This window comes from Pezoporus flaviventris, unplaced genomic scaffold (genome assembly GCF_033815535.1).
Source record: "Pezoporus flaviventris isolate CSIRO_AGI_PZ_B2104156 unplaced genomic scaffold, CSIRO_AGI_Pfla_v1 ptg000047l, whole genome shotgun sequence".
NCBI lineage: Eukaryota > Metazoa > Chordata > Aves > Psittaciformes > Psittacidae > Pezoporus > Pezoporus flaviventris.
Window position 1 is genome coordinate 15,559,420 of NW_026892595.1, and position 12,605 is coordinate 15,572,024.

General features: G+C 39.3%; 1 protein-coding gene across 5 annotated transcripts in view; it reads left to right on the forward strand.

The window, feature by feature from the left end:
- Positions 1-12,605, forward strand: part of CDK14 (cyclin dependent kinase 14) — a 319,714-nt gene that overhangs the window by 192,220 nt on the left and 114,889 nt on the right. For all 5 annotated transcript variants that reach the window (XM_061468433.1, XM_061468436.1, XM_061468437.1 and 2 more), the window contains one exon: positions 1,320-1,413. In XM_061468433.1, coding sequence (XP_061324417.1) covers positions 1,320-1,413 — 94 coding nt within the window. The remainder of the gene's footprint in view (positions 1-1,319; positions 1,414-12,605) is intronic.

Consider the following 12,605-nt stretch of genomic DNA (forward strand, 5'->3'; position numbering starts at 1 on the left):
AGGTGATCCTGCCCCTCTACTCTGCTCTTGTGAGACCTCACCTGGAGTATTGTGTGCACTTCTGGTGTCCTCAACATAAAAAGGACATGGAACTGTTGGAACAAGTCCAGAGGAGGGCCACGAGGATGATCAGGGGACTGGAGCACCTCCCGTATGAAGATAGGCTGAGAAAGTTGGGGCTGTTCAGCCTGGAGAAGAGAAGGCTGCATGGAGACCTCATAGCAGCCTTCCAGTATCTGAAGGGGGCCTATAGGGATGCTGGGGAGGGACTCTTCATTAGAGACTGTAGTGACAGGACAAGAGGTAACGGCTTAAAACTCAAACAGGGAAGTTTAGATTGGATATAAGGAGGAAGTTCTTTACTGTGAGGGTGGTGAGGCACTGGAATGGGTTGCCCAGGGAGATTCTGAATGCTCCATCCCTGTCAGTGTTCAAGGCCAGGTTGGCCGAAGCCTTGGGTGAGATGGTTTAGTGTGAGGTGTCCCTGCCCATGGCAGGGGGGTTGGAACTTGATGATCTTAAGGTCCTTTCCAGCCCTAACTATTCTATGATTCTATGATTTTTTCCTCTGATTTTCCAGTACTTCTTCTTAACTGAGTGGTATGAGGGAGACTCATGGGAAGTACCTTTTGAGAGATACCACGAACAGGAGCAGTAGTGGGGTGGCTGTTACTGCAGGAATAGATGGGAGTCTTTAGCTGCTCAGCCCGTTGCAGCACCTCTCAGCCAGAGCTTCTGGGCGAGGGGGTCAGCAACGCCCAGAGCCATGGGCTTTGAGTTTCCTTCTTTTATGATAGAAGAGGGAAGAAGAAAGCCCAAGCAAGCCCATCCCTGAAATCACCTGCATTGGGGCAGTAGCTCAGTTCAGTGGCTGTGAGCAGCCACATGCCTTTTTCCTTTGTACTCATACTTTTCCAGATCTTCCTCCTGTGCCAAGCCCTTGAAGTCTGCCTCTGTGCCGTAGTCCTGTTCCCATTCAGCGTTCTTCCAAGGGTGCTCTCTCACTGCCGTTCCCACATCCTATTGCTTGGGAAGCGCTCGTACAAACGGAGACCAGCTACTGTGCCTTTATAGGTCTCAACAGCTACCAAGCATATTCCTGCTACCTCTACACCTGCCTTCAAACACTGAAGCACTCATACATATACATTGTTTTTAGTAAATGTGTGTGCTTGTCCTTCAGCCTTGCACTGATTTTAAAAAATAAGTAAATAAATATTATTTTAATCTTGGTAATGGAGACAGAGCCATTGTTGCTGTCCATTTAATCTTTAACAAGTCTTTCTAACATTGCATACTTTTTCTTTTTTCCTCTGTAGGGGAGTGGGTTGTATCTTTGTAGAAATGATTCAAGGGGTCGCTGCTTTTCCAGGAATGAAAGACATTCAAGATCAACTTGAAAGGATATTTCTGGTGAGTACTTTACTGCTGAAGTAATGTGCCCAGGATAACAAAGGATTGATTTATAAATGTTCACATATTTCTTTGTGTCAGGAATTAAATCACTGACAGAGCCAAGGATCAGAAGTCTAGTCCACAAGCTAGATAAAAGTTACTTGGTGTAGTTTTGAAGACTGTGTAATAAGTTCAGATCCTAATTTTTTCAGATAATCTACAGAAAGTTTTTTATATGGTTGTGGGAAAAGCTCTCCAAATATAAGGCAATGGAAATCCAGCCAGTTTGCAATTGATCATGAAACCCAACTACTCTGGCTGGTGCTCTACTGATATTATGCTAATATGATGGCAATGGCAAGTATTTTTTTGTGAGATAGACACAGAAAAGTAAGATGGGAAATGAGGTGGGAAACAGAATCGGAATTCATAAATTGTGCTGCTACACAAGTGCAACTGGAGGCCTTGACTCCTGCTTCTGCTGCCTGGTTGGGCCCTTCATAATGTCTATGGGTAGCTCATAGGCACTGAAGACACATCCACATTGGGAGTGAAAGAGGATGTAATTTATAACAAGCATAAACCATCATTTACACCTTTCTTTGTGTGTTTGTTTTTAACCTGCTCTTTCTCCCATTGTGCTCTGGGTTTGACATTTTGCTTTCAAAAGCTCAGGAACAACTTGACTCCCCAATAAAAGGTTTTGTTTCCTCCAGCGCCTGCTGAGAACTGTGCTGTAGTGGACTGGGTTTATTCAGGGAAACCACTGCTCACCCGGATACTAGCCAAAGTGGCTTCTGGTACTGTGGGGTGGCCATCAGGGAAAGCAGCTTCTTTCTTCAACCTGGCAATCTCTGGTTTGCTTCTGACCACACATTTAGAAGGGAAGGATGAACATACCCTTGCTTTTAAAAGTTATTTTGTTAGGAGTCATTGACTTTAAATGCAGAGGGGGTTTGGGGATTCTTTTTTGGCTTACGGGGAGGGAAAAAAAACCCCATCTTTCATAATGTGCTTATAAAAAAATTACATTCTTCATTTTACTCAGACTTGCTTGTATTATATCTCTTGTTGGGACACCAGGGAATTTAGCAACTTCATTTTAGGAATGACTCAGAAAAAAGTACCTCTCTAAAAGAAGACCTTATTTGATTGTGATATAAAAATACTTCATTTTCTGTAAAATGCTTTGCTATTCTGCCTGCTTGGCTAATACCCCAAAAATTCTGTGCTGTGGAAAAATAGCTGTGCTGCAGCATACACAAGGAGCAGCAATTCTGAGCAATTCCTGTGACGTGTCTAATTGCTTCGACTGCTTGCCAGCTCGTGTATTTTAAGCTAGCACCTCCTGGGCCAGTTTTAGGGTTTTGTTTTCTTAAATTCTTCTCATTTATTGGTATGAAATTTCCTTCGTATTTATAGAACATGACATTTTCAAAACAATAAATTCCTCTTTGGGGCTTCAGTTCATTTACTGTGGTAAAATTTTAGTTAGTGTTTTTGATATGGAAATTAAGTAGAGTTCTAACAGCAGAAATCAGCACTTCCTTTACTGGGGCCTTTTTGCACTATATCATAAGAGATCGTATGATACAGTGCAAAAAGTGGAAGTAATAGGTATACCATATATACCTATTTTTGTATGCCTTTTGTAAACCTTTTGTATATTCCCATTTTCTTTTCTCTTACCTATCCTTGCAATTATTGTGTGTTAAAATGCTAAAAGAAATACACCCTAGGAAGAGACTTGAGGCCAGCCAGTTTTTTAATTGCGTTTTAAAACTTCTGCTGCAAATATTGAGAATGGTGTTGAAATAACAAGGGATAATGTACTGATACTGTTTCTTTAATTTGATCTTTTCCAAACCTTCAAATAAAAAGATAAAATTTAGACTGGATAGTTTTATGGTCCGTTGTAAATCAGAGTTAATTTTTAAATCCTGATTAATTAGGCTAGCTAATGAAAGTGTCTACTTACCCTTAGCTAAATAGTTTCAGTGAGTGCCTTCCTAATGTACTCTAAGCATCATTAAGAATTGAAGTTATCCATTTAAAAGTTATAAAACAGGATTATTCTTGTTTGGTTTTGTATTTGAACAGAAGGATTAAATTCATTCATTCTCCAGTGGATCATGTGGTATGGTAGTTAATAGTGCTGAAGCACACAATTAATCAGGTTGTTACACCAGATAACTAATACAATTAACTGCCACACAGTGAGCACTTACACAGCTGTGAAAGAAACAGATCAACCAATTAAAGACTTTTCCACAAAGTCTTCTCATAGTTTACATTTTCAACATCCAAGAGTGGTGCTTTTCTTGTAATAAGGGGTAGTCTTCTGAAAATGGTAGGAGGTACAGTCCACCTTCATACTAACGCATTTGTCCTGTAGTCCTCTTCTGAAATACATAACTTGCAACAAAAGGTATGTGTTGTATTTGTTGCCACTGTTATTAGTCATACTTACACATCCATAGCACATATGAGTCCAGGTTGCAGCTTGAGGCTTTTAGGGAATCAGTTACATTCCATTAGAAAAGTCACAAAATGCTAAGAAAGAATAGTTAGGAAACATGAACTGAATTTAATGTGATTAACAGTATAAAATTCTTTGATTTCCTATTGTATAATTTCAGATTATTACGTAAATTAAACAATGTTGTATGTATGCTGTTTCAGTGGAGGTCAAAGAGAGATTGTCTAAATGGTTTTGTATATCTCTGCCATTGGCATTCTTCACATATCTTCATAGCAGGAGTAGATGCAATCCAGCATACCACATGTTTCTTCCTCATTATAATTGATATTTATTTATGTTTAATAATAACTTCAGTGATTGTATACAGTAGATTAAGAACAGAGATTGATCTTTCAGTTTTGTTTAAGAACTTTTCTCTTTATGCTTGTGTTTCCTGACTTCTATTGCTTCAAATGTGTGTTTTTTTAAACGGTAATATACACTGATTCTCTGTTTCTGTTACAGCTGCTGCTTATAATAATCATTCTCAGGTTCCATTACTGTGACAGGCCTCAACAAAATGGCAAAGGTTTATAAACCTGAGTATGTGCTCAGAATTGGACCAGCACTTAGAGATGTGGATGAATAAGCAAGCTGCCTGTTGTTACGGTGACACTTTGGATATGACAATAGGAATTCTTTTTCCTGCCTATACTTAAAACTGTGAATAATCTCTTTAAAAAAATCTGTACTTACCAAAGATAATGGAAATTACATGTATAAGTAGGTTGCTTTTTCAAAGTTTAACAGTGAATAAAATGTCTTAATGCAGAGGTGATTTGGTTTAAACAGTTTACCATTACCTCTTTACTCCTACTTTTTTTCCTACTTATTGGAACTGAGGTAACTTTCCAGATAGAACTGCATCGTAGAAAATCAGAGAGAAGTCTTTATTTAATTACAGTCTGTAAGACCTAACAAGTCTTTTGTCTTGAAGTATCAAACTACTGATGTGCCATCATCATTTCCAGCACAACTGAGAAGATCCAGCACTGTTTTGCCATTCTCTGAGACAAGCAGCTTGAGGTTTTGTTGCAAGGTGTTAGGTGTTATGGACCAATAATCTGATACAGTAGTCTCAGCGTTTCTATTTAGTCTTGTAAATACATGCATGAGACAGGATGAAGCTTCAATGGAGTATACATTAAACAGTAAAACCATGGGAATAGGAAAAATATGTGAGGCAATCTGTTGAATCAAAATAAAACTACATAAAAATTGAGAAATATCATTTGGCTTCTGATAGCCCTGTACTGAGGAGAATTGACAGCTCCTTGGATGTGGTGATGCTCAGCATGAATTAGTTGAATGTTAAAGCTGATTACACTGAGAAGCCTTCAGTATGCCTGTGCATGCCTTATGCTGAGCCACACTGGAGGTACCGACTTGATTATAGCTGTGATTTTGAAATAAAGATGTGCTTTTATACTTGCTGTTTTAACAGATTCAGACCAGATCAGAGTTCAATTTCCTATACGAGCTTCATTTTTCTTCTGGAGAGAATTTTTTAAGTGGGGAGGAATTTCTGTCTTATCCACTTTACATGAAGTTTCTGAGAGCCACTATAGATGAAAGTGAATTTTCCTCGTGGGCTCTGAAGCCTTCCTGATAAGGGAATAATCTGTGCGTTGGCTGAACTTTAGTCTTGGTGCCAACTACACTGAGAATTACATTTCACTGCAAGAATAAAGTACAAAGAGTTCTCCTGATACTGTGCAGATCTGTGCACAGGCAGGACAACAGCATTTAAATGCTGGTTTATCTGTAAATAGGCATTCACTCTGCAAAGACAGTTGTGGGATGTGTGTGCACTGCAGGAGCATTATGCTGTAGGTAGCATGGCACAGCAGGAGTGGGAGCTTGCAGCCAGAAGCTTCTGTCTTTCCTGACATGCAGAGCACAAAAAGCTGAGCACTCCTCTCTGGTACTGCTCTACTGGGTGCCATAATGCACAGTATTAAAAAGTAATTAAAAGAGAAAAGCATCCATTTGTTGGGCCCAGCACCCTCGTATGCCAAAGGGTGACACCACAAATGCTAGTTTCCTGAATGGAGCTGTACAGCAAAGACTCTCAAGAGTCTGCAGTTTCAGATAGCTATGAAAAATGGCATTTTCCTTTTAAATGCAAATGGAAGTGTTACTTCTGTTACTGAAGATTTAAAAGGCTAGCAATATTTTTTCTTTTATAAATATACACATACATATATGTATGACTACATGCCTGAAGTCTGCTGTATCATATAATGCAGTCTAGTAGTGTTTCCTCCACGACTCTGTTAACACACATTTGTGAAGCTGTAGAGCTTTCGCCCTGTGGTTCTTTATCTGAAGGTTTGCTTCATGTCACTGACATCCTCTAAAGCCTGAAATAATATATTTTAATGGGCCTCACTTTTTTTTAAGCTTACAATGGACCCAAAGGAACCATGCTTTCTGATACGTTGTGTTAAGAACATCTTTTGGGAAGCTAGCAATGCTAAACCCAGGGGATGAGTACTTTTAACTCTTGGGTTTTGAAGTTCATCTGTGTAATGAGGTATTTAGTCAAATTTATTGGTCTTTTATTCCTGTTTCATTATTCAGTGCATGTTTTTTCTGTCACTTGGTACATACTTTAGCTCTAAAACATCGTTTGTCTTTGATAGAACAGATGTATTTGTGAGGCTGGATCTGAGCAGTAATTTTTCAGGCATGGTACCTATGGTGCCTTATTTGTTGCAGGTGATGCATCTGGTTGGAGGAAAAGTCTTCATCTTTGTAAAATAGATAGTGCTTGCTTAGAGGGGGAAGTTTTCAATAAACAGGTTGTGTTTCCCTCCCATCTCTCTCCATTTTCCTTCCATCAATGACTTAATGAGGAAAATTGGGTGGGTTTTTTTTTTTTGAAACTCTAATCCTGACTGCTGAGTTCTATCTTCTATAATGCAGCATGGATGTAGAATGAGAGAAGTACAGGTATTATATCCTGCTAATGAATTTACCTCTGCTTTGTTTAATTATAATAATATGCAAAGTATTTCACTTCTCTTCAGCACCACTGAAATTAATTAAATAAATAGCAGGCTTCTCTACCTGTAGGTCTTCTCTTTGAAGTTGTTAGCACTTATTCAGTATTTTGCTGCAGTTGCCTGCAGGTTTGCACCGATACCACTTTTACAAGGTTCCTCTCTGGGCTTTATGTCTTATGCCAAACTTCAAATGAAAGTAATTCCGAAGTAGGCGAGTATGAGGTGAATTAACCTTTAAAATGATCTTTAAAAACCAAAGTAAATCTTCTGTGTATTCATGCTTTGTAACGGATTTTGGATTTTTAAAGAGCTCTTTTTAAGGAGTTTAAGCTCAGTTTTAGGTCTTTGACTGCACTGTATTGTCCTCTGTATCACTGAATGTGTAGTCTTTTTCCCTTATGACAGGGAACAAGGTATTTGATGTTAAATTGCATTTGCCTCTCATAAAGAACTCCTGTCCTCACCATGTCTGCTTAGCCATAGTCTGTGTTGTTCTTTGCCTTACACTGTTAAACCCATATGGTACTGGGCGAACAAACTAGGCCTAGGATTTAAAAATAGCAATGTTGTAGAAGTGTAGGAAATTTTCTTGAGGAATATTGCCTAAATTTGGCAGGAAAGGAGGCTTAGAAAACTATTGAAGTTATATCTTACACTCTGTTAACATTTTTTTAAGAAGAGGGGACATGTAACCTCCCATTCATCCAGCTTTAAAGCCATAAAAATACTCAGCAATATATGATGGACACTTGCCAGGGTAACTGCCAGCTGGTAGCAGGAGGGAAGAGGATGAGGAGAAATAATAAATAAATGCGTAACCCCATCCTTGACTTCAAAGGACTGGCTGGATGTCAGGCCAGCCAGTCAAACAAGCTGGTGCACATAGGTGTCATCTTCTGCTTGCGAGGTGTTCCTTTTCAGCTGGCTAATTCCAAGCAAAACCCTGAGCACAGCTGGGATTGCAAGAGCTTGGCTTGCTATCAGCTTGGTAGTGCAAAATGTGAAAAGTAATTGGCTATCAGGAAAAGAAAACAAATTAAGACATGGTTCAGTGGAAAACAATAGCTTTGTGGTTTTCTTTGGAATCAGAATGTTTCTTTAGTATCTGCCATATCCCAGTTGCTGAATGAGAAATGGGCTATAATTATAAAGGAGCATTGTTGCTTTTCCACTCATTTCTGGCCTTTGAGAGGGTGGTTACAGGCAATACGTTGGAAAAACGTGCTGAGGCTCAGCTGGTGTAAGTCAGTACAGCTCTGTTTACTTATGCTGGTGGATGTCTTTGCTAGCACCTTCCTTCTTGGCCCCATACACCGTAGAAATAGTTTTTTTCCTCCCCATGTAAAAGCTCCATACAAGATGTGTCCACATGTGTTACAGAGCTGTAATTACAAACATTTTTGCATGCAGGTGACACTGAACAGAAATGCAGTTGCGAGCAATTTGCGCATATTACACATGGAGCTGAAGCCATGCTGAACAAAAGCACTGGTGTGTGATCCAGCAGCTTACGCTGTAAGATAATATTGTGCTGTATAAAAGCACAGGCACATTAGTAAACCTGCTCTGATATGCTGGCTTTATATACTAGGGAAGATAATAAATGATTAGACATCAAAGTCATACTGCATTCTCATTCCATTTTGTAAATAAAGGAACTAAGTTTAATATGTTTGAATCTTCTCTTTTCCCTTTCCTCTTTTACTTGTGCCTCAATTGCATATCACATGCCAAAAGTGGATTTTGTGAAGAGGATCTTGATTGCCAAAATTGTTGTTTATAATCTAAGCTGAAGTTCAAACATCCTTAAAGTTCAGAACGTCTAAAAATCAATGTGAGTCAGTTTTAGATGATGATTTTAGAGACAGGTTATAAGAATCTAAGATTTGTATGCCTTCCTGTCTGCACGTGTTTCTTAAACTACCTCAATAACAATATCTGATTTCTTCTGCCCTCCTAAGAACCGGTAAAACTAAATAGCTTTTTCTATCTTGGTATCTGGGAGGGGAAATAACCCCTTTGGCCCCTGCACATGCCAGAGGTGCCATTTGCAATATGCCTACTTGAAATAAAGATAGACAGCATAAGGTAAATTCTTAACAGCGAGTGTGGTGCAGTAGGTATGTTCTCACATAAATATGATTGCCCTGATGATGATTACATCCAGAAGTTAAATCAAAGGAAATTTTTAGGCACCTACTTACTGCAGTAAGAGTTTACAGCTGGATTTCTATATCTTTTGATGGGTGAGAAATCAGTTTACCTTGTAAACTGTCAATCTGATTAAACTTTGCTGTGTTATGAGGGACTTATGTTTATAGAATAACTCTTGCTCAACTCTTTTTAAAGTTACTTAAAAATATTCTGCAGTTACTTCTCTTCTTCAAAAGAGGATTATTTACATTCTAACTAATTTTCATCTTAGAACATACTACATTTGTGGGTTCTTTTCCCTGTGTATCCTGAATGTAATTGTTTTACAATAGCTGGTAATTGAGCTTTTCTCATAGAGATAGAAAAGTTGCAAAAAATTTTGTATTGCTGAACTGGCCCTTCAGTAAAATCAGAGGGAGTGCAGACAAGGACTTTGTCAATCATCTGTTACGTATGCTTTATGTCTCATCTTGGTGTGCATCCATACACCACTTTGCCCTGATTATTTAAAAAGAGGCCTTAATAATTTGTATGTTGTAGATCCTGGGCATTTTGTTACGCTCTGTTTTAGTCTGATGACTGAGGTATTTTGTTAATACCATTTCTGTGCTGCTGGACTGTCTCTTTATGGTGTGCTAGTATTGCTCCATTCTCTTGGATAGGGAGAAGTAGAGACGAGGTCCTGCTGATCTCACTGCATCATATAACTTTATCAACTGCTTAGCAGTTCAAAGCAATGTAATAACTGTAGCCAGGACAAATCCTATTTTGTTTGTTTTATGGAGCTTTTCAGGAAATCCCCGCAGTACCCTATTCCATAAAAAAAAAATAATCTATTAGACCAGTGAATGTAGCTGAAAACTAAGGGTAGTGAAACATCTGCTTCTTACCAGAGCCATCTCTTCTTTGGGCTTCATTTACTTTCAGTAAGACATATTTACAGTGAAGCTTCCTAGCACTTTTGTTTTTTATTACCTTATTCTTGCTAATGCTTCCATGGTTTTGTTGCTTTTGCAGCCTTCTAACTAGATTAATGATAACATCATGCTGCTCATCTGCATTCCCCACATAGTCCAAGAGTTCAGCTGTGCTGACACTGTTGAGAGGTTGATTTTTCTCTCTGATAAGTTGCATAGTTAGCTGCCCTTGTTTCATTGGTGCAACATCTCCCTTCCTACTAATTCAGTGACATCTTTAAAATGCCGAAATGTTAGGATTTGCCTTGTGATCCCAGTGTTGCTCATGTTAAATAATTAACGTATTTTACTGTCCTGTACCTGATTGTCCATCATTTTTCAGCCTTTGTGACATCAATATTTTATGTGTCTGTGCAAATTTTCTTTTCTGTATTTGCATATCCTATTTATTTTTCCATCTCCAGTTTGGTGGGTTTATATTGTTTGCAGGTTTTAAGCAGTACAGATCTTTTGAGGATTTGCCTTCATTCACTCATACTTCATCATTGATTGTCTCAGTGCAAACCCCATCAATTCATTTTGGAGCAGTAGGCAGTATGTTCTCCAAATCCTGTCCAATCCTCACAGCTCCCTTACCAGTGAGTAGAGAGGACTGTTTCCAGCAGCTCCAGGAAGCAGTTCCCCTCTGCCCCAAAGAGAGGCTGCAAAGAGCAAGGACTGCCACAGCAGCTGCCCTGCACATGACTTAGAGCAAGTTTAAATGGAGACAGGAATTGACTACACCCTAATCCCTTCTGCCTCGTGTTTTTGGGAGCTCAGAAGTCATGAGCAAAGTTACTGAGTGCAATAATGTCAAAGCAGGCAAATGGGTTCGCTAAAGCTGGGCGTGCAGCTGCCTCTTGCAGTTGAGTGACACCTGCTTTCACCTTCATTTAAATAAGCAAAATGAAAAGCCTTAGGCTACCTGCCAGTTGATTGTTAAAGCCACAGCTGTTAAATGAGCAATGAATGGTTAAATCATACAGTTTCCAATATTTCAGAAAATGTGAGCATCTCATCATTCTGCACTCTTTCAAAGCCCACTTCTGATTGATGCATTTGGGCATGTGCCACATGGTGTCAGGAAAACGAACCCATCCCTCCTACTGGACTTGCAAGGAAATGAGTAAAGAAGGAGTCAGGAAAATGGGTAGATGCTCTAGTGAAGAATTCACTTGAAATTTCCAAAATGCTGTGGAGTGAGGTGTGCTAGCTCACTACATTGCAGTGGAGGATATAGGTTCTCTTCAGACACAGCCTCCCCATTGATGTTACCGTTTTCTGGGTAAGAATGAGTATCTCCCTGGGATTCTGCCCCAGCCCCACTTAAAACGTCTCAGCTGCTTTGATAGACAGTGTCTTTCCATCAGGACTAGACCTATTTTTAGGAAAAAAACCCAGTATTTCTATACTATTTAGACTTCCATTTTTCATTCTGTTTGCTTGCTCTGTTGCTATGATTCAGAAGGATAGTCAGGAGAATAAACCTCTTGCTTTTTTAGCAGCAAAATGCTGCTGGTTTTAAATGAATACACAAAGCTTCATGTTGTGGTTTGCTGTAGGAGGCACACTTGAAACTGAATCACTTGAAATGGATTTTTGGGGATAAGGTTAGACATTTTTAAAAGTGATGTGATTTGGGAATTCTGATAAGGTTCAGTGTAGGAATCAGCAGGATATTTAGACATGCAGGCAAAGTGCTCTTATATCCACCACGTATACCCAGCACAATTGGAGCTCATTATTAATGCCCTCACTGTTTCAGAAATATTTTAACACCTGTACCCGCACGTTCTTCAAATGGCAGCATGACTGGCTGCCTTCATGTACTGCAGATTGAACAAATGGTTGATTAAAAAAAACCTGACAAAATACCCACTGCTACACTGGGCTCCATGTGGCTGCACAAATCTATTCAACATTGAGATCATGACAAGATCAAGACTTTAGTTGGCAAAATAAGAGTTGGCAAACTTCTGGATGATCTGATGGGATTCTGGTATCATGCTGTTCTGTGATGCTGAGCACCAGGCTTAATATACAGGTACAGGTATATAGGTATCTGTTACCTCCCCAGGATTTCTAGGTGAGAAAAAGAATCACCCAGACAGTGAGCTCAACAGCTCCATTAGCTTAGCTATAATATTCTGTCTGCCTTCGTGCAACAGCTTTCCTCTCCACTGCAAATGTGTTTCTGTTACCTAAGATGCACATGTCATGAGTTTCTGTTTTGCCATGTGTATGCTGTTCCTTGCACATAAGGAATGGTGAATCCTGGTCTGGTGTCATAGCAAGGCACACTTACTCCTCCGATGTGTTGTGCCTGGGCACCAGGCCAAAGATGAAGGGTTTCCAGTATCTGAGAAGTGCAGTGTGCTTTGCTGTTTCAGAGTGGGGTTTTGCTCTGGGAAAACATGGATTGCTTTCTGTGAAACCCATATGGTCAGGTCCTGGTGCGGTGATGATCCTTATCAGAAATGGATGTGATCCCAAATATGCTGGCTTGTTGAAACAGTTGTAGCATAGTGAAGAAACATCATCTTATTTTAAATACAGTTTTTATTCTGTATT